The sequence below is a fragment of the Sinohyriopsis cumingii genome, unplaced genomic scaffold (genome assembly GCF_028554795.1).
Source record: "Sinohyriopsis cumingii isolate HCF-2022 unplaced genomic scaffold, ASM2855479v2 utg002481l, whole genome shotgun sequence".
NCBI lineage: Eukaryota > Metazoa > Mollusca > Bivalvia > Unionida > Unionidae > Sinohyriopsis > Sinohyriopsis cumingii.
The window spans coordinates 154,642-176,291 of record NW_028316225.1 but is presented as its reverse complement, the minus strand read 5'-3'; the positions used below and the strand labels follow the sequence as shown (position 1 = coordinate 176,291).

General features: G+C 33.7%; 1 protein-coding gene across 1 annotated transcript in view; it reads left to right on the top strand.

The window, feature by feature from the left end:
* The window catches only part of LOC149770287 (uncharacterized), a 94,642-nt gene that overhangs the window by 52,747 nt on the left and 20,245 nt on the right, over nucleotides 1–21,650 (top strand). Inside the window, exons 20-26 of the mRNA XM_089949250.1 lie at nucleotides 2,043–2,258; nucleotides 4,288–4,494; nucleotides 6,402–6,605; nucleotides 8,006–8,110; nucleotides 9,630–9,770; nucleotides 14,825–15,013; nucleotides 21,321–21,468. Of these exons, the coding sequence (XP_089805376.1) occupies nucleotides 2,043–2,258; nucleotides 4,288–4,494; nucleotides 6,402–6,605; nucleotides 8,006–8,110; nucleotides 9,630–9,770; nucleotides 14,825–15,013; nucleotides 21,321–21,468 (1,210 nt within the window). The remainder of the gene's footprint in view (nucleotides 1–2,042; nucleotides 2,259–4,287; nucleotides 4,495–6,401; nucleotides 6,606–8,005; nucleotides 8,111–9,629; nucleotides 9,771–14,824; nucleotides 15,014–21,320; nucleotides 21,469–21,650) is intronic.

The window sequence follows — 21,650 nt, the reverse complement described above, 5'->3', positions numbered from 1 at the left end:
TACTGAATCAGTATTTATCCATACTGAATCAGTATTTATTCCTATTGAATCAGTATTTATCACTATTGAATCAGTATTTATCCATACTGAATCAGTATTTATCCATACTGAATCAGTATTTATTCCTATTGAATCAGTATTTATCACTATTGAATCAGTATTTATCACTATTGAATCAGTACTTAAGTACTGAATCAGTATTTATTCCTACTGAATCAGTATTTATCACTATTGAATCAGTATTTATCACTATTGAATCAGTATTTATCACTATTGAATCAGTATTTATCCATACTGAATCAGTATTTATCCATACTGAATCAGTACTTAAATACTGAATCAGTATTTATTCCTATTGAATCATTATTTATCACTATTGAATCAGTATTTATCACTAGTGAATCAGTACTTAAATACTGAATCAGTATTTATCACTATTGAATCAGTATTAATCCCTATTGAATCAGTATTTATCCATACTGAATCAGTATTTATCCATACTGAATCAGTACTTAAATACTGAATCAGTATTTATTCCTATTGAATCATTATTTATCACTATTGAATCAGTATTTATCACTACTGAATCAGTACTTGAATACTGAATCAGTATTTATCACTATTGAATCAGTATTAATCCCTATTGAATCAGTATTTATCACTATTGAATCAGTATTAATCCCTATTGCTCCTCAAATCAGAATGATCGACATTATCTTGAAACTGCACTGGATTTTGATTTTGGAACATTTCTTGACATAAATGTTTTCACTTACCTGAGCTTTGATCTAAATTTTGTATTTGCACTTTCACTCTATTAAATGTTAAAAGACCTTAGTATTGCTAATACTTTCACTCTGTTAAATAAGACTTTAGGTATTGAGTATAAAGACTTTAGGTATTACTTATAAAGACTTTAGGTATTGCTTATAAAGACTAGGTATTGCTTACAAAGACACTAGGTATTGCTTATAAAGACACTAGGTATTGCTTATAAAGACTTTAGGTGTTGCATATAAATACTTTAGGTATTGCTTATAAAGACTTTAGGTATTGCTTATAGAGACTAGGTATTGCTTATAAAGACACTAGGTATTGCTTATAAAGACTAGGTATTGCATATAAAGACTTTAGGTATTACTTATAAAGACTTTAGGTATTGCTTATAAAGACTAGGTATTGCTTATAAAGACACTAGGTATTGCTTATGAAGACTTTAGGTATTGCTTATAAAGACACTAGGTATTGCTTATAAAGACATTAGGTATTGCTTATAAAGACTTTAGGTATTGCTTATAAAGACTTTAGGTATTGCTTATAAAGACTTTAGGTATTGCTTAATAAGACACTAGGTATTGCTTATAAAGATTTTAGGTATTGCTTATAATTTTCATTGAGATGTTCTTGTTCAGTTTGATACTCATCTAGGCCAGCCTGTGTTGGCTGCCTCAGTGTGTGCTTAGGAAAACAGTTAGCTCCCATTTCCTTGGCAGGATACAGCCAGCATTGTGTAAAGTGTGCCATTAAAATGAACAAAATATAAAGATAGGGAAAATTATAATTTTCAAGTCTTTAGTCTGTGTGTAGTGTGTTTTGCTCTAAAGTGGCTTAAGTGAGAGGACTTAATTCACTCTTGATTCTAAGAGGAGACTAGGACTAGGATGTGTATACTCACTTATAATTTGAGTCCAACAACAGACTGCATAGACCCAGATCTGCAGATTGTAAGGATTAATCATTAGAACAAACACTACTGACCCTGATCTACCGACATGTTATGCAACAGCAGATCAAGGTCTATGTTGTTTGCAGATGGACTTGACTTGTAAGCAGGTATATACAGTACAAATGATATTTGAGAGAGTTATTGATTCCTTACAGGATTTATTTATACAGTTGATATCTGTCTGTTTGCATTTGTTGTCTTTTTGCAGCATGTTAATCTCATTCAGCCTTACAGTCACATGCACACAGACATCAATAGAAAAAAGTTTGCTGATAGGAATTATTCTTTTTTATTTCATGGCTATGTTTCTTTTTAGGCTAAATTGGCAGCCCGTCGAGCTCGTCGCCTGGCTGAAACCCAACGTAAACTTGAGGAGGAAGAGGCACAGAGAATCGTGGCTGAGCAGAGACGTCAAGTTCAGCAGGGTCAGGATAAGTCAGGTCAACCTGTTATTGGAAGTGACCTTGCCCACATTCCCAAGGTCAATGTTGCAGGTGACACTGTTGAGGAACAAGCTCTCAGAAAGGAACAGGTTTGTTTGAGTTAAAGATGAACAAAATTAGCCATCTCATGTAGAAAGGCAGAAATAGAGCTGCTGGTGTAAAAATAAGTAATTGCTACCATCACCTGTTATCTTTTTCCATTAAATATATGGTCTTTTTGTTGAGTGCTCTTTGATGGAAACTTAAAATAGTAATCACTTTGGTGATTGTTTGTATTTCCATAGGTATATATGTATGACCATCCACACCCTATACTTTGCTTTTAATGTTTTTATGTGCCCATTTTCTCAAGTACATTTTGACCACAAAAACATGGTTCTTGGTATGTAGATGTATTCTGATGTTTACACTGTCCCCTTTTTTTACCATAAAGCTTGGACTTGGGCTCAAAATGCAGGCCATGGCCAGACCTTTGTCTTATTTAGTAGTGTAACTTAAACTTTTTTTTTAACCCTTTACACTGCACATAAAAATGGAAATGATTTAATTGTAGCCTGTGATAAACAGGAAATGGATTATCTACACATTAGCATAGACCTGTTTGTTATAACAGTATATCTAACTCCTGATTCAACTTAACTCTGTTATCTGGGATTTGTCTACACATTGGCATATATATATATGTACTGTTTGTTATAACAGTATGTCTAACTTCTAATTCTACTTAACTCTGTTATTTGGGATTTGTCAACACATTGGCATATATATATGTACTGTTTGTTATAACAGTATGTCTAACTTCTAATTCTACTTAACTCTGTTATTTGGGATTTGTCAACACATTGGCATATATATATGTACTGTTTGTTATAACAGTATGTCTAACTCCTAATTCTACTTAACTCTATTATCTGGGATTTGTCAACACATTGGCATATATATATATATGTACTGTTTGTTATAACAGCATGTCTAAATCCCAGTTCTGGTTAAATCTATTTCTGGGAGTTGTCTGCACAGTGGCATACAAAATAGCTGTTTGTTAGACTTGTCTTCACAGTGGCATACATAATAACTGTTAGACTTGTCTTCACAATGGCATATATATGAAATGTTTCTTAGAGTTGTCTACACAATGGCATCATATGAACTGTTTGTTATACTTGTCTGCATATTAGCATACATATGGACTATTTGTTAGAATAGTATTTGTAACTTTCAATGCTACATAACCCTAATTCTGGACATTTGAAAGTTGTACAAAATACCACAATGACATTCAAATTGAATTTAATCCTGAGATTCGAAAATTTGGCATTCAATAATTTTAGGAAGTGTAAGAAATATACTACATTTTAATGGAAAAATAATTGAGTTCACCAGTCTTTGGGTGAAAATCTGTCATCCACATTAAATACTGTGAATATATACTGTATATAATTGTTTATAAGTCTATAAAATATTGGGTCAAAATGCGTCATACAAACTCGGTTCCATAAATAAAAGTCTAAGATTTTCTTACATGGTACATTATTGTAAATTCCTTTATTGAATTCACCTATATATAAAAAAAAATGTTTCATGGGGTAGCAGATAAAATTCTCAACAAGAATGTCTTTAATTTTGCAAATATTATCACTTAGAGATTCATTTATGGTTGATAGTGAATTTTCCATGCAGCTCAGGTTATAAATAATACAGTTATTAAATTTGAATTCATACATGTTGTTTATACAAATTGCCCAGTTGTTTAACTTTGAGGCCAGCAGATATGTTTTTAGTAGACAGGTGTGACTATATAACAGATCACACTGCTGGGACAAGACTGACTACATAACATATCACACTGCTGGGACAAGATTGACTACATAACAGATCACACTGCTGGGACAAGATTGGCTGACAACTCATTGGAATTTTATATAACAATTGACTGACAAATGGTGGCAGATAGGTGGGCTTGGGGATTCATCATTTTAAGGCAGAGATGGCAGTCTTGACTCTTATTAATGAACTTAAGATTCATATGTGAATGTTTTGTGTTAAATATTTTAAAACCATGCAAGCCAGATATAGTATTCAGGGAACCATTGTTTTAATTTGCGTGTCTTTATGCAGGAGCGTGCTAAAGAAAACATTCGTAAACAACAACATGAGGAGCAGGATGCCTTGGTAACCAGACTGGAAAAGGAGGCACACAAGGAGGAAGCAGAACTGAAAAAAGAAATGGAGAATGAGCGAGAGAAGGCAATCCGTGAGCTGAAAAACAAACAAGCTGCAGAACTTGCCTCTAGACAGGACCTTACACAGGAACAGCTCAGTGTTGTAAGGGCCACAAACATTTCAACATAGCATCTCAGTCAGTGGTATAAGATGGTGCTTTTTCTAAAAGGCAGTAGATTTTGTTTTTTCTAAGCAAAGGAAAAAGATGAATACAGCAGCTATTGTTTTCTTACTAAACCTTTACAGATGAAAGCATTGGGACTTTGTGTTCCTGATTTTCATGCAAATATGAGGTGTCATTTGTTTATTTGTAATCTAGGTCACACTGAAATAATACAATAACATTATAAACAGTATTAACCTAACAGAAGTGCCCAATAATATATGTCCTAATAAAAAAGAAATAAGTTCTTGTAAGATTACCCACATAATATTACTAGCATAAATAAATATATAGTGTATTCCTTTGCATACATTTCAGCAAGCTATTTAATGTATAAAGCTTTTAATAGAAAAGGCATAATACAAATAATATGCAAGATAGTATCATAATTTAGTTGGTGGAGGCTATTAAAGGTACCAACTTTTCAGTACAGAAACCATAAAAAGTCTTTTTAATGAATTTTTATTTTAATTCTACATAACCAGGGCAGTTACATGCAAAACAGGATTGATCTTCATCCACTGAAATATCTGCAAACATCAGAGAAAAAGTAATGAGCTTTGAGACCAGATTTTATCTTAAACCTTGAAATATTGTTAAAATTGGATTTTTGTGCAGAAATTAAATATTAATGATGTTTCAGCATATTCTTCTAAAGTAAGTGGGTTTTTTCATTCAAAGTGAGGACAGAACTTGACCATTCATTTTTTAAAATTCCCCTCTGGCATTTTCATAAGGGTGGATGTTAAATTTGAAGAGGATGGGTGGGTACAGGTTTTTTGAATGAAAACTATTGATAAATAGATCTCTTAAAGTATGTTTTATTAAACATTCTGTGTTATTACAATCTTCATTATTTGCACAATGGCAGCAATGTGTCTTATTACAGTCTTCATTATTGGCACAATGGCAGCAATTGCATGTTATTACAATCTTCATTATTGGCACAATGACAGCAACTGTGTGTTATTACAGCCTTCATTTTAGGCAGCAGTTGTGTATTATTACGATCTTCATTTTTGGCAAAATGGCAGCAATTGTGTGTTATTACAATCTTCATTATTGGTACAATGGCAATAATTGTGTGTTATTACATTTTTCATTATTGGCACAATGGCAGCAATTGTTTGTTATTACAGTCTTCGTTATTGGCAGCAATTGCATGTTATTACAATCTTCATTATTGGCACAATGGCAGCAATTGTGTTTATTACAATCTTCATTATTGGCAGCAATTGTGTATTATTACAATCTTCATTATTGGCACAATGACAGCAACTGTGTATTATTACAGTCTTCATTAGTGGCACAATGTCAGAAATTGTGTTATTACAGTCTTCATTATTGACAGCAATTGTGTATTATTACAGTCTTCATTAGTGGCACAATGTCAGCAATTGTGTATTATTACAATCTTCATTATTGGCACAATGGCAGCAATTGTTTGTTATTACAGTCTTCATTATTGACAGCAATTGTGTATTATTACAATCTTCATTATTGGCACAATGGCAGCAATTGTGTATTATTATAATTTTGGAACAAGGTCAGAAACTTATACAAAGTTTCTATTATTAGTTGTTTACATCGAAAATAAAGAAAATATATTATTAAAAAAATCAATTTTGGACAATGTCAAATCCAGTAAACAGTGTATCATTACAATAGCATGCAATGGAATAAAAAAATTTAAAACAAACAAACAATTAAATATACATAACATAATATATATATATAATATATTTGACAGCTTTGAGTATTCATGCAAAGATATTTTATAGCTAAATAATATTCAATAAATTATGAAAATTGTTTTACATGCCAAATACTATGTAATAAATTGCAGCTGATGGCATCTCACGAACAAGAACTTGAGGACTTATCAGAGAGATTGGAGAATGAGAAGACTCGCCAGCTTCAGGCCCTAAGAGACAAAATTGCTCACCTCCGTGGGAAAAAGTTGGACAAATTACGTCGTAAACAGGAAGTGCAATTGACCAAAGAGATGCTTGAACAGAAGAAGGAGATAGATGAACTTAAACTGAAAAAGGTGACCAGCAAAGCTCATCCCAGACTTGTTAAAACTGGCATTTTCATGGACTCAGATTTGATGGACTTACATTTTTAAGACAAAACACCAACATTTCTCCAAGCCAACTGCTCAAAAATGATCTTTAAGTTTGCCATGGAAATTGTACAAGACATTTTGGAGGAAACATAACTAGCATACATACAGTTTATTGCTTCTAAATCAATATGAAAACTTTCTGTTCTATTCACTTCATATTACAAAATTTTGACATCATTGTTGAAGAGTGCAATCAAAGCTTTCACAAATGTCATGTCCTGGTTAAACTACCCACTTTATGCTAAACTAAATCAAGAGAGATGTCTGGATTCAGAATGATCATCTCACAATGTATCTAACTATTGAAGCCAGCATGCAAATTATTGTAAGAATCATTGCTTCCTTAATTCTGATTTCCTCTGTGACTTTGCTGCTATTTTCATGCGGCCTGAACACTTAGCCAGTCATCACTTTTGTTGTAACGAAGCATTAATAAAGCAGCGTTAACATGAGGTATATTCTTACAACTTCATGCTGATATCTGAATGGGTATTCTACTGTGTGAAAATTAATCTTGCTTTGGGCATTCTTATCTCTAGCTCTATGTCTCTCTGTGATTCTCTCTCTCTCTCTCTCATATGATCGCTCCGGTGGCCTAGTGGTTAGAGCATCCGCCTTGGATGCAGGAGGTCGCGGGTTCGAACCCCAGCCAAGTCATACCAAAGACTTACAAAAATGGTACTAACAGCTGCCTCACTTGGCGCTCAGCATTAAGAGGTTGTGTCAGGATAATGTGACTGGGTGGGACATCATGCTGCATTAATGACCATGGTAAATGGCACTCATTTATTGCCCAGGACAAAGTGTTGAATTTTTATGTTTAAGATATAGTGCTACATTCGTATCTGTGATACAGAACTATATTTCATGTCTAGAGTACTTTGTCAGTTTCTAGTAGTTTGTAACACAGTCCTACATTCATGTCTAGGATACTTTGCTGAATTCAAGACTGTGACACAGTCCTACATTCATGTCTAGGATACTTTGTCAATTTCAAGTAGTCTGTAACACAGTCCTACATTCATGTCTAGGATACTTTGCTGAATTCAAGTCTGTAACACAGTACTACATTTTATGTCTTGAATATTTTGCTGAATTCAGGTCTTAGTTATACAGTGCTAAATTCTCATAGGGGATAAAGTGCAAATTGTATGTCTGTGATACACTGCACAATTCTTGCTGAGGATACAAATCAAAATGTATTTCTATGATACATAACTAGATTCTTGTTAAGGAGGCAGTTGGAAATATTTGTTTGCGACTTGTGCCAAAATTCTTGTGGAAATAGAGTGATATTTCGTATCAATACATTTTTTTTTCAGGCAAAAGAGGCTGAGAGGGAGGCCATCAGAGAAGGAATCAAAGACAATGGAGAAGATGAGAGTGAAAAGGTCATCAAGGCTGTGCTGGCCCAGAGACAGGCCAAGGTGAATATTTTGTAGAACAAAAATCCTAAAAGCTGGCCTTGAAAGTAAGCCAGTCTTACAAAGATAACCATTACCTACAATGTTTTTCATTCTAGAATACAAAAGGCAATAGAAAAATTCATGTGCTCATAGGTTAAAAGAAGTTTACTATATATTGCAATTATGCAATAATACAAAATTAAAATTATCATTTTGTAGAAATAGTTGGTGTACATTAAAGCTGTCAATGGGTACCTGAGTACTTGGATACCAGCTCATTCATAATTACCCAGGTAATAAAATCAGCTATGGGTACCTGTTTAGTTGACGGAAAACAAACAAAAACAAACATGTTTCCAAGTTCAAATTCAAGATTATGTCTGGCAACATCAGGAGCAAATGAAACAAAGAATAATGAGTGCAGTTCAAGGCTTTTGTCATGTGATTTGGCAGCTGTGCATTTATCTATCATAGACCTCCGTCTATTGATCTTATAGTTTCTACATGTGTGGCTATGTACGTCAAACAGTTTCCTTTTTTTTATTTATAGTAACTTTGCGTGACACATTTCCAATAAAAGAGACAGGTTCCTTAAATTTTAAACCATGTGTCACAGATTCATTATAGTTCGATATACAGTTAACTAGCAGACCAGTCTATATTGAAGAAACCTGGCATGAGATATTAAGTGCAACTGGCTTTATTGACGTAACTTGTGGATGTCACAAAACTAAAACTGTTAGAGTAGAGGGATTTTGTTAAACTGATGAACATCAGAAATTGACAAATCAATAGCGCTTTGCACATTGTGAAAGAGGAATTTGACAGTGATGTAATATAACATTCAGAATTTGTGGACTTGACTTTATGACCATTCAGACAAAGTTTAACATGTATTCTCATACTAATCCATGTGGATTTAGTGAATTTGTGACAAGAATTTTAACTAAATGCAGATTCAAGTAAGTAGCTAAAATAATTATACGCTTTTCCTAAAGTTTTCTGTAATTATGGCATGTAATATTTAGATTCTCTTTTTATGCTCAAATTATGCTTTTTTGCAACTTACATTAGTAATAATTACGCTTTTGCCTTTCATGGGGTTGTCATGTTTGAACTTAAAACAAAGCAGTTCAGGTTTACATTTATTATTATTTCCCTTTGATTGGGTACTTTGGTAACCAATCATTAGGATCAATGGCTACCTGTCTGACTTTTAATAAAATTATGACAGCTTTAGTGTACAGTTGATAAATATAAAATTTTTAATATCCTTAAAATTGTTTTGACATGGTTTATCCCAATGCAGTTGTAAGTTTTAACTGTTTATTGAACATTTATTATCTAAAGCAGTTGGAACTGCTTGTCTCATTAGCTAGATTTAACATTATCATTTCTAGGTAAAATTTGTTAGTTTTAAAATTTTAATTAGTAGGTGTAATTTATTAGATATAAAATTATCATGATTACTAATTAGTGGCAGTTATATTCCTGTTTAAATTACAGAAACAGCTTGTTAACTAGTGAAATTATATTTCAGGAAATGGAGAATCTGGAGCGTCAGTTTAATGCGGAGAAAAAAATGATGGTGGATGATGCCCTCAGCAAGCTTCATGACAAGTATGACAGACTTCGTGATGAAATGTCACAACGACATCAGGATGAGTTAGAAGCTCTACAGGTGAGCTAGCGTTGTAAGGAGAAGAAAAAAAAACGTCATAAATAAAGTTCAATGTAATTGGGATATTCTAGACCAGGATCCATTCTTCTTATCAAACAAAGATTCTTGGTGCTCTGATTACTGCAGGAACAAATTATGAACCTGCAATATAAAAACAAGAGAAAACCAAACTTTTGAACCAATTTAAGATAGAAACACATGAAATGCAGAGATAATATTGGCAACTTTATTATGCCGGTGTATGATTATCACAGAATGACAGTTTGTATTACATGGAGTATTTAAGATTAAAGGGAATGAGCTTGCAGGTCTAGTTAGATTTTGATGGTTTATCTAGATTGGACCTACAGTCTTGTCTCACTTATATAACTTACATTTATCTATCGATTTCATAAATGTATCTAAAATTACTCTTATTTATTATATGCCAAATTAATCTTATATATTTTATCTTTATGTTGGATATGATGTTCAAATCCATATTTGTATATCACATCAAGATTGGAACTGTTTAGCCATTTTTATTGACATAAAATCAGTTTGCTTTAAATTCAGTTAACATGATATAGAGGAAAATATTTTAAAAATGTTCAAGAGTGTTTATGTAATACAAAACTGCATTCTCATTTTATTTCAAGTTGGGAGGAAAAGAACTGGTTGAATGTACTTATAGATATGTCTTGTATAATGATCTGGACAGAATCCAACATCGTGTCAAATTGATTCTTTCTGCAGAACAAAAACATGAATGTAGTTTTGTGAATTTCGAAACACTTCGGTTTATCTATCTGTAATTTTGGAACCATTTGAATCATATTAACAGAAACAGATAAATAATATTAATAGATTATATTGTTTGTACTGCGGGTCTTGCAAGACAACAGTGTTAACTTTCAAGCCCCACTTCTTGGGTAAGTGGTTTGGTTTGGTTTCATTTGATATTTTACAGAACAGCTTCTTATAGTACCAGAGCAATTAGAGTAAGGTGCTCTACCCAAGGACTAACCATGGTAGCCAGCCCAGACTGATCCAGTGGTAGGATTCAAACCCATTGGTCACGAGTCTGGTACACTAACCACTGAGCTACCATGTTGTCCTGGACAAGACCACATATCCAGCAGTACAAACTTATTTTAATTTTTTTTTACGTCTTCGTTTTGTTAAATGATTAAATTTATTTTAATTGCTTTCACAAAGTTACAGTGAATACAGATATGTTTGAAAAGAAATCTTGTTTTAACTGGAAGATTAAACAACACACTTACCAAGTTGAAGTTTGATGATAATTTTATCAACCCTGTTGTACCTTTAAGGATCACATGAGATGATGCATTGGTCACAAGAATGGTCAGCACACAAGTCCAAAGTGATGATCTATTCACTTTTTTAGGTACAAACAAAGTTTTGAAGTTCTTCCATTAATTCAGACTGCTCCGGTGGCCTAGTGGTTAGAGCATCCGCCTCTGATGCGGGAAATTGTTGTTTAATCCCTGGCCAAGTCATACCAAAGACTTACAAAAATGGTACTCACAGCTGCCTTGCTTGGTGCTCAGCATTAAGAGGTTAGTGTTAGAACTGGTTGACCTGGTGTCAGGATAATGTGTCTGCGTGGGACATCATGCTACATGTCTGTGACATGATGCCTCAGTGCTAGGTATCACTATAAACTGCCACACTGCAGACATAATATGATATGACTGAAAAATTGTTAAAGCTATGTTAAAAAATCCAAATCATACACACACAGCCCATTAATTCAGAGTGATGCCAGGTGAGAGTCACATGACACAAACATGGTCACATGACACAAAGATGGTCACATGACACAAAGATGGTCATTTGAGCACCAGATAAAGAACCAGTGCAAATGAAAAGTTGTGGCAGCAAGTTTTGTAGTAATGTGGCATCTCTTCCAAGCCAAATGCTGACAATACACTCCTCTAAAAAGCAAAAATACTGACTGGGGAATGAATTGGAATGCCTATATGCAGAAGGCATTGCAATGAACTTGATATTTAAGACTCATCTGTAGTGGATTTTGTTGCAGAGTTGTCCCTGACATAATTGCTACATGAATTCTGACATGCTCTCTCAGATGAAGCAGTTGTCAAAGTAGTACTATGGCCAGAGAAATATAAGAATTTAACAGTGCAGAAGGTAAAATTTCAGGCCCTAATAGATGAAGCAGTTGTCAAAGTAGTACTATGGCCAGAGAAATATAATAATTTAACAGTGCAGAAGGTAAAATTTCAGGCCTAAATAGATTTCCTGATGTCCAAGTGCAATAAATTCAGGTGCTTATAGTCAATGCCTTTCATTATTCCCCTCTTATCCCTAATGGACCTTTTTCTCAAAAATAAATAGTGTAACAACTACAAGGAGTCCAAATTTGGTGTTGTGCCAAGTGACATGTTTTGCCAAGTGACATGTTTTGCCTTCCCACTATCAGGTTATGCATAAGTCTTTTTTAGGATGCAGTCAGTCTAGTCCATACACCAACTGTCAACTCTACTGGTATGACAAAATCTTCCATGATCAAAGCACACCAAATGGGAATAGGGCTCAGTTTGGCAGTAGAGACTGCCACAAATGATGCCTTTTCTATAAGTGCTTGTATGGCTGCCTTTTTTCTTGCCACCCAACTGAATATGGATTTTCTTTCCAGTGGTTTTAACACTTCTGCCAATTGCATTGTGGGTAAAATAGTGTCTTTTTCCAGAATAGAAGAAAAACGACACTTGGATTTTAAAGACGTTACTGGGATATAAAATTGAATGTGATTCATTCCCAATAAAAACTACACTGACCCCAAAAAACTTCATTGTCACAGGAAATCCATTAGGATGGCCTCAATGGAGAATAGTATTTGACTAATGAGTCACCCTCTATAAATAAAGTACTATTATTATTATTATTATTAGTTGATTTGGAAAATGGGTCATTAGCCACTCTCCAACTTGCAATCAGAATTTATCTCTTGTATAATTCTGAGGCCCCAGAAGGAAGGTACACATATGAATTCTTAACACATGAACCCCTGGAGGTTTTTGTTGTTTTTGCCTGAAATCCAAGTAGGAAACACATTTTGAAAGCTATTTCTGAATACATCCTAATACATCAACTTCCAGTAACCTATTGCCTAGTTGTGTTAGAAACATCATTTTTCATTGGCTATTTGGCTTGCGCATGAGCAGAAGGGTAAAAGTTGGAGTTCATTTTTTTAAAAAAATTTCTTGCTTAATGGACCTATCATTTTCATATCAAGACTACTCTTTACTCCAAATGCCCATCTTATCCTACTTTTTTGCAAAGGTTCATCTGTCTGTTTGCAGTTCATACTGGTCTGCCTTAGATCTGAGACCAAAAAGTCTAAAATCCAGACACAAAATCAGATTGTGACCATGGGCGAATTTTGGGTGGAAAAAATCGTGTCCAAAAAAACGTTTCTATAATACCACCCACTTTAGTGTATCCTACATGACCGTGACACTATGAGCTCGGCAGTAGGCTACTACCTACTTTCACATAAACTCATCGGCAGGGGTTAACGTGTTAGCACTTGAAGCTGTACATAGAAAAACATCATTTTAAAATGGAAACTTTGCATTTTGCAAACAATATAATTTTAAAAAAAGAATGCCAGTGTGCCTACATTGACTTAAGAGATACATTCTGTTCTCTTCCCATACAAGCTGTACTCAAAATTTACTTAAGATTTTATTTGGATGAATTCAAATGAGTTGTTGTCTGCTCCTTGTGTATTTACAAAGTTACTAAAGCCTAGTTTTGCATACTTTTACAGACTTGACCACTGTAATGTAGTGCACATTGCTGACAGTTAACTACAGGCAAGAGACATTCATTGACTGTGTGAAAATGTGCAGTGATGGACCTGCTGTGATATGTTACATCCTGCTGCATCATGCTAAACATGCTGTTACTTCATCTGCTGTGATATCATGTTACATCCTGTTGCATCATGCTAAACATGCTGTTACTTCATCTGCTGTGATATCACGTTACATTCTGTTGCATCATGCTAAACATGCTGTTACTTCATCTGCTGTGATATCATGTTACATTCTGTTGCATCATGATAAACATGTTGTAACACCATGTTATATCCTGTTATATGATGAATGACCTGATGTGACATCATGTTACATGGCAACATACGTATTGGGTTCTTTTAGTGCTTAACAATTAAGTAATTGACAAGATCCAATAAAAGAAAAATATACTAGGTCATCCCATGCAAAGCATTTGCATGGGAAGTAACACGAGTGGTATAATACTACTACTACTACTACTACTAATAATAATAAAGGCTTATGATACACTCAGTATTGACATTAAAAGTTTAATCTTATATTTTTCATGATCTCTCACCCCCTTCATACACACCTATTCTCTCAGTACTGTGTTTGTCACAGTTTGCCAGTGTAAAAACTCCATATAGTGCACTTGGGGATAATATAGATGACATAATATAGATAATATAGATGACATAATTATCCTTTTTACATCATGAAAGCCTGATTTTATTTCTAGCAAATATCAGTATGGTATTTCAGATTTGGTAAGTCCTTTGAGACTTCTTCTAAAACATTTGGAAAATGGGGGATGGGCTAGTAATATGATGGGGCATTGTTAAGGAAAAATTTGCCAAAATGTTTTGAAAGCGTCGGTGGGTGTATCATCAATCATGGGCATATTATCGAAGAAATAGGTCGTTTTTACATCATGCATTACAAAATGCCTGATATCATTGCTGTTCTGCCTACCTTCATATATAATGTTATATCTTGACCTTCATATATAATGTTATATCTTGACCTTCATTCATAATGTAATATCTTGACCTTGATACATAATGTTATATCTTGACCTTCATATATAATGTTATATCTTGACCTTCATTCATAATGTAATATCTTGACCTTGATACATAATGTTATATCTTGACCTTCATACATAATGTTATATCTTGACCTTCATACATAATGTTATATCTTGACCTTCATATATAATGTTATATCTTGTTCTTTATACAGAAGGAGGGATTAAGTCCAGAAGAGTTCCAGCATAGGAAAGCAGAACTGCTAAACCGCCAGCAGTTAGAGTTATCTAACCTTGAGAGGAAGCTAGCTGCTGAAGAGGCAAATGTTGAGAAAGGTGCTCTGACAGATTGGGAGCTGCGATTTGCTAAGGCAAAGCTGGCTCTTAAGGAGAGACACTACCAGGTCAGTGCTGTGTTGTGATAATAGTCATCTAGTTTAGGACTGGGTATGGTTAATAGGTGTGTTAATGTTAGAGGTTTAGTTTTAGCAAAGAAACTTCAGTGGAACTTATAAAAAGAGTATGGACAACACTAACACTGCTTTTATTAATCTTCAGGTACAAAACTGTCTTTCTTCATTTTAGAAATTATTGTAATAAATAAATCCTAGAGCATGGTGAAGTATGTCATTTGTAGATTTGTCAGGATTGCATTATTTATAATAATTTATCCTGCATTTTTCTGGCACTAACTTTTATGTTAGAAAAATCAAAATGAGCATTACATGCATAGATCTGTGTGAAACCGATCAAAATGAGCATTACATGCATAGATCTGTGTGAAACCGATCAAAATGAGCATTACATGCATAGATCTATGTGAAACCGATCAAAATGAGCATTACATGCATAGATCTGTGTGAAACCGATCAAAATGAGCATGAGGTCCATAGTTTTGTATTAAACCAGTAAAACTTAGCATTAATTCCATTTAACCAGTCAAAATGAGTATTATTACTGTTTTGCAAACTGCTTGTTTTGGGCAATGCATACTGCCCCACACTAGGTCAGTTTAGCCTCCTTTTGTACACTATCCACAAAATAACCATTCTTAATGCATTGCATGATGTGGTTCCTGTACATGACTTTAATATAAACTGTCCTCCATCCTGTACAAAGAGCAAGTGGTTCAGTATGACACAAGCATGTATGCTGTGCCAGCTTGTGAAAACACCAAGACAAATTGTACTTTATCTATTGTTAATCATGTGTATTCCACTCATCCCACTTTTTATGCTTCATTGATTGCATTTTTTATAATTATTTTCCGCAGTTTCTCTAACACCATTGAATATACAGTCATGAAACTTTATGGGTGTATTCATCTCAGAGTAATACACTACAGGCACATTCTCCTACTTTCATGCTTCAGCAGTTAAATTACCTTGTTGCATTAAGCATACTTTTTCTGACATTGTTTTATGGTTGGTGATGAAACTTTATGGGCATATTCATCCTGGAGGATGTCACTCACCACAGGCAAAAGTAGGATGCAGGGACCAATGTTTTTTGCTTTAGTCATTTTGTAAGATTTTGCATTTAGCTTAGTTTCTCTGACATTATTATATGCATAGTCATAAAATTTGATGGGTGTATTAAAGGGTACTCTGCACCACAGGGAAAAATTGACACTGAATAACTTTTCTTGTGTCAGAAAGTTTGTTAAGTTTTGCATTTAGTTCATTTCCTTAGAGAATGTTGTATGTACAGACATGAATGTGGTGGGTTTATTTAATCTCCTCAGTGACCTGCTGTTAAGGTCACAATGATCTATGATTCTTGCTCAAGTTACTGTGCAAGGCTTTTGGATTATGGTTTGGTGGAGTGGACATTCTGTAGAATTCTCCATAATACCTGTATGCTTCTCTGTCAACTCAGAATCTGAAGTTGATTTAGTTTTAGTTAAGGGATTTCTTCACTGTATAATGAGGGGTTTTTGTGTGCCTTGAATCTCCTTCACATGGAACAAATTGCAAAGATAAGGTGGAATTGTTACAGTCATGTATTGAACACACCTACTCGCATATACCTCCTGAAGGTGTACCAGTAACACACATGACTCACTGACTCACATATACCTCCTGAAGGTAAATAGGTAACAACACCTGACTCATGTATACCTCCTGAAGGTAAACCAGTAACACATCTGACTCACATATACCTCCTGAAGGTAAACCAGTAACACATCTGACTCACATATACCTCCTGAAGGTAAACTAGAACCCATTCCTTGCCAGTAACCACTGAGAGTAAAACACATGCTTGTTAATTGTATCAACTTATATCCTTCAATAATAGTATTTTTATGTGAACTAAATTAAGAAGCTCTTTCATTTTATAAAGCCTGAGAAAAACTTGGAATTTTTTTAAATAATGCAGTTTTTATAACAAATTTGTACAGTGTCTTTTAAGATTTGTTACTGCTGTTTTTTAAAGCATGTACTTTATACGGATTTTTAAACTTAAGTTTTATATGGCACCATGTCCAGGACCATGATGACATGCTATTAAAATACATTTAATACCTACACATGTATATATTCATTAATGTTTACCAGGCTGATACATAGATACATAAATTTATACATAAATATGTACTTGTTAAAATAATCATGTTTCCATTTTCTGCTGCCATCTATTGGACATTATTTCATGAGTCTGAGTTAACATTTGATAAAATTTTCACATTTGCTATATCTACTGGAAAACTTGATTCATCGTACATGTAACAAAGGTAGAACCCATCCATAATAAATTATTATCTACAGACACACCTAAAAGCTTTTCATGTCTGACATTTTCTAATGGATGATTATTTATTGCAAGAGATAGTTCTGGGTTCCCTGACTTGTGTAGCTTTTGTGATGTCCCCAAAATCATATATTTTGTTTTACCTTCATTAATTACCATCCTATTTTGTTGTGCCCAATTTTGGACTCTAATAAGGTCCAAGTTTAATCTTGTTTGGATAACTTCAGTGTCAGAACTAGATTGAAAAGCATGTAGCCATTCAGAACAAGGTTGCATCATCTGCAAATTTGTATCTGTGGATTCATTATTTAATGGTAGATCATTGATATAGATAAGGAAGAGGAGAGGGCCCAAAACTGAGTCTCGAGTGACCCCTGAATGAATAGTGCAAGTTTGAGAGCTAATATTGCCAGTGCTTACTTGTTGAGACCTTTGGTTTAGGTATGATCTAAACCAGTTCAAAGAAGGATTGTCGAACCTGTAACAGTTCAACTTTTGCAGCAGAATTTCATGATCAACAAGATCAAAGGCTTTCTTGAAGTCAAGGAAAACAATCCCAGTCATATGTCCATTATCCATTTCCTTCAGCCAAAGATCAATTAATTTGGTAAGTTCTGTTTGGTACTTTCTAAATCCTGATTGCACTTTATGATATAGAGAGTATGTTTCAAAAACTTTTATAGACATGAATGGCTACATGCTTTTCAAAGAATTTGACAATACAGGTAGAATTGATATTGGTCTGTAATTCCCTGGATCCTCCTTTTCTCCTTTCTTAAATATAGGTGTAACCTTTGCACATTTCAGTGTTTCTGGAAAATTACCACTCATTGTACTTAAATTTATGATATGCGTTAGTGACTTTGTTATTACTGGTGCAGCAATTTTAAGAATTCATGGACCAATACCATCCAATCCAGAGGATTTATTAATATTCACCTTAATTAGCATATCAAAACATCAGCTTCACTAATATTAGATACTGAAAAATAATTATCATTAGGAATTTTAGCTCTTATAAATGATAGAAGAGCATCACGTTCAATTGAGATGTTAGTCTGGTTCTGAATACTGTTACTGGAGATGCTTATGAAGAAATTGTTGAACATTTCCACAATGTCTTGTACAGATGTTGCTATATCATCATCAAGTCTAAGGGGAAGAAAACTGTTCCTGGGTGGGTTTACCTCTTTTAGATGCTTCCACAATGTCTTGGTACTCTTACTTTCATTAATAGCCTGTTTATAGTAGTTCTCTTTTGCCTTATCTATCAGGTGCTTAGTTTTATTCCTCCACTTTCTATAGCTTTTCAAGTCTTTTTTCTTGTGGAAATTATCTCTTAGGTGCCTAGCCTCATTGACCTCAGGGGTAATCCACTTGGGTGTAATTGGGTGTTTAACCCTTTTTGTTTTAATTGGGGCATACATGTCTAAGGCTGCATTGAACATCCAATGCCATTTGTCTAAGGCAGTGTTGACATCAGCTGTATTGCAGACTGATTGGAAGGGTTTGCAAACTAAATCATTTAAGAACATTTCCTCATCAAACTGTTTAAAGTCCCTGTATTGTATTTGTGTTGACCATTTTTAAATGATTTCAGAACATGTCTAGTTATACAGACTGAGTAGTGGTCACTCAGTGTATACACTGGCACATTAATTTCACTTATGTTTTGAGGTTTATTAGTACAGACATGATCAATGATAGTAGCACTTTTATCTGTTACTCTAATTGGGGTGTTAATTAATTGAGTAAAGTTGTAAGTTTCAAAGTTACTTATCCATGTTAATGATGGAGTTTTCATAAAGTATAGTAAGGTTCATAAAGTATAGAATAGTAAGGTTCATAAAGTATAGTATAGTAAGGTTCATAAAGTATAGTATAGTAAGGTTCATAAAGTATAGTATAGTAAGGTTCATAAAGTATAGAATAGTAAGGTTCATAAAGTATAGTATAGTAAGGTTCATAAAGTATAGTAAAGTAAGGTTCATAAAGTATAGTATAGTAAGGTTCATAAAGTATAGAATAGTAAGGTTCATAAAGTATAGTAAAGTAAGGTTCATAAAGTATAGTATAGTAAGGTTCATAAAGTATAGTATAGTAAGGTTCATAAAGTATAGTAAAGTAAGGTTCATAAAGTATAGTAAAGTAAGGTTCATAAAGTATAGTATAGTAAGGTTCATAAAGTATAGTATAGTAAGGTTCATAAAGTATAGTATAGTAAGGTTCATAAAGTATAGAATAGTAAGGTTCATAAAGTATAGTAAAGTAAGGTTCATAAAGTATAGAATAGTAAGGTTCATAAAGTATAGTATAGTAAGGTTCATAAAGTATAGTAAAGTAAGGTTCATAAAGTATAGTATAGTAAGGTTCATAAAGTATAGTATAGTAAGGTTCATAAAGTATAGTAAAGTAAGGTTCATAAAGTATAGTATAGTAAGGTTCATAAAGTATAGAATAGTAAGGTTCATAAAGTATAGTATAGTAAGGTTTGTAAAGTATAGTACAGTAAGGTTCATAAAGTATAGTAAAGTAAGGTTCATAAAGTATAGTATAGTAAGGTTCATAAAGTATAGTATAGTAAGGTTTGTAAAGTATAGTACAGTAAGGTTCATAAAGTATAGTAAGGTTCATAAAGCATAGTATAGTAAGGTTCATAAAGCATAATATAGTAAGGTTCATAAAGCATAATATAGTAAGGTTCATAAAGCATAGTATAGTAAGGTTCATAAAGCATAGTATAGTAAGGTTCATAAAGTATAGTAAAGTAAGGTTCATAAAGTGTAGTAAATAAAATAGTGTGTTAGTTTAGTAAATAAAAAAGTGTAGTTCATAAAATATAGTAAAGTTCAAATAAGGTTCAAGTAAAGTCTAGTAAGGTTCCAGTGAATTTAGTAAAGTTTTAGTAAAAGTCTAATAAGGTTTGAGTGAAGTCTACTAAGGTTCTAGTATAGTCTAGTATGGTTTCAGTAAAGTCTAGTAAGGTTGATGGGAAGTCTACTAAGGTTCTTGTAAAGTCGTCTAGTACGGTTCTAGTAAAGTTTAGTAAGGTTCTAGGTTAGTATGGTTCCAGTGATGTCTAGTAACCTTCCAGTAAAGTTTAGTAAGGTTCTAGGTTAGTATGGTTCCAGTGATGTCTAGTAACCTTCCAGTAAAGTTTAGTAAGGTTCTAGGTTAGTATGGTTCCAGTGATATCTAGTAACCTTCCAGTAAAGTTTAGTAAGGTTCTAGGTTAGTATGGTTCCAGTGATGTCTAGTAACCTTCCAGTAAAGTTTAGTAAGGTTCTAGGTTAGTATGGTTCCAGTGATGTCTAGTAACCTTCCAGTAAAGTTTAGTAAGGTTCTAGGTTAGTATGGTTCCAGTGATATCTAGTAACCTTCCAGTAAAGTTTAGTAAGGTTCTAGGTTAGTATGGTTCCAGTGATGTCTAGTAACCTTCCAGTAAAGTTTAGTAAGGTTCTAGGTTAGTATGGTTCCAGTGATGTCTAGTAACCTTCCAGTAAAGTTTAGTAAGGTTCTAGGTTAGTATGGTTCCAGTGATGTCTAGTAACCTTCCAGTAAAGTTTAGTAAGGTTCTAGGTTAGTATGGTTCCAGTGATGTCTAGTAACCTTCCAGTAAAGTTTAGTAAGATTCCATTGAACTCTAGTTTGGTTCTAGTATAGTCTAGTACAGTTCCAGTAATTATAGTAGGGTTCAGGTGTTATTTATATTTGTTTCTTGAGTGAATGCAGATATTTTTCTTCATTCCTAATTATACTACTTCTACCAGTATGTATCTGTGCTCTATCATAATTGTAGAAAAGTACTAAATGTTATTTTCTCCTTTTTCCTGTTGGAGGTGGGGGTGAGGGAGGGCTAATCATGAATTGATGATAAACAAGAACTTTATGAAGACTGTGATACAGGTGTGAAAAATCTTCACTTTTCCAAACTGTATAATCATGTTTTTTGCTATTCAGGAGTTTGCTGATGCTCTGCGTGAGTTTACTTCCAACAAAACAGAGGCTAAAAGTGCAGAACAGCAGGCCAAGGAACTTGAGGAAGTGGAGCGACAACTTGAACAGAAACGTAAAGAGGAGGAGGCCAGGATGAAGCTAGAGAGAGAAGGTAATGGAATTTCATGGGTTACTTTTAGAGGATGTTTTTAACAGGTTTTCAGTTTTTTAGGTTGCACTTTATCAGTATTTTAAGTTTTTAGTTCTCTTTCTTCAATTTGTCATGTGATAGTATCAGGTTTATTTATTATTATTCATGCATTCCTTTGAAACAAGTGGGTGAGGTCAGGTAAG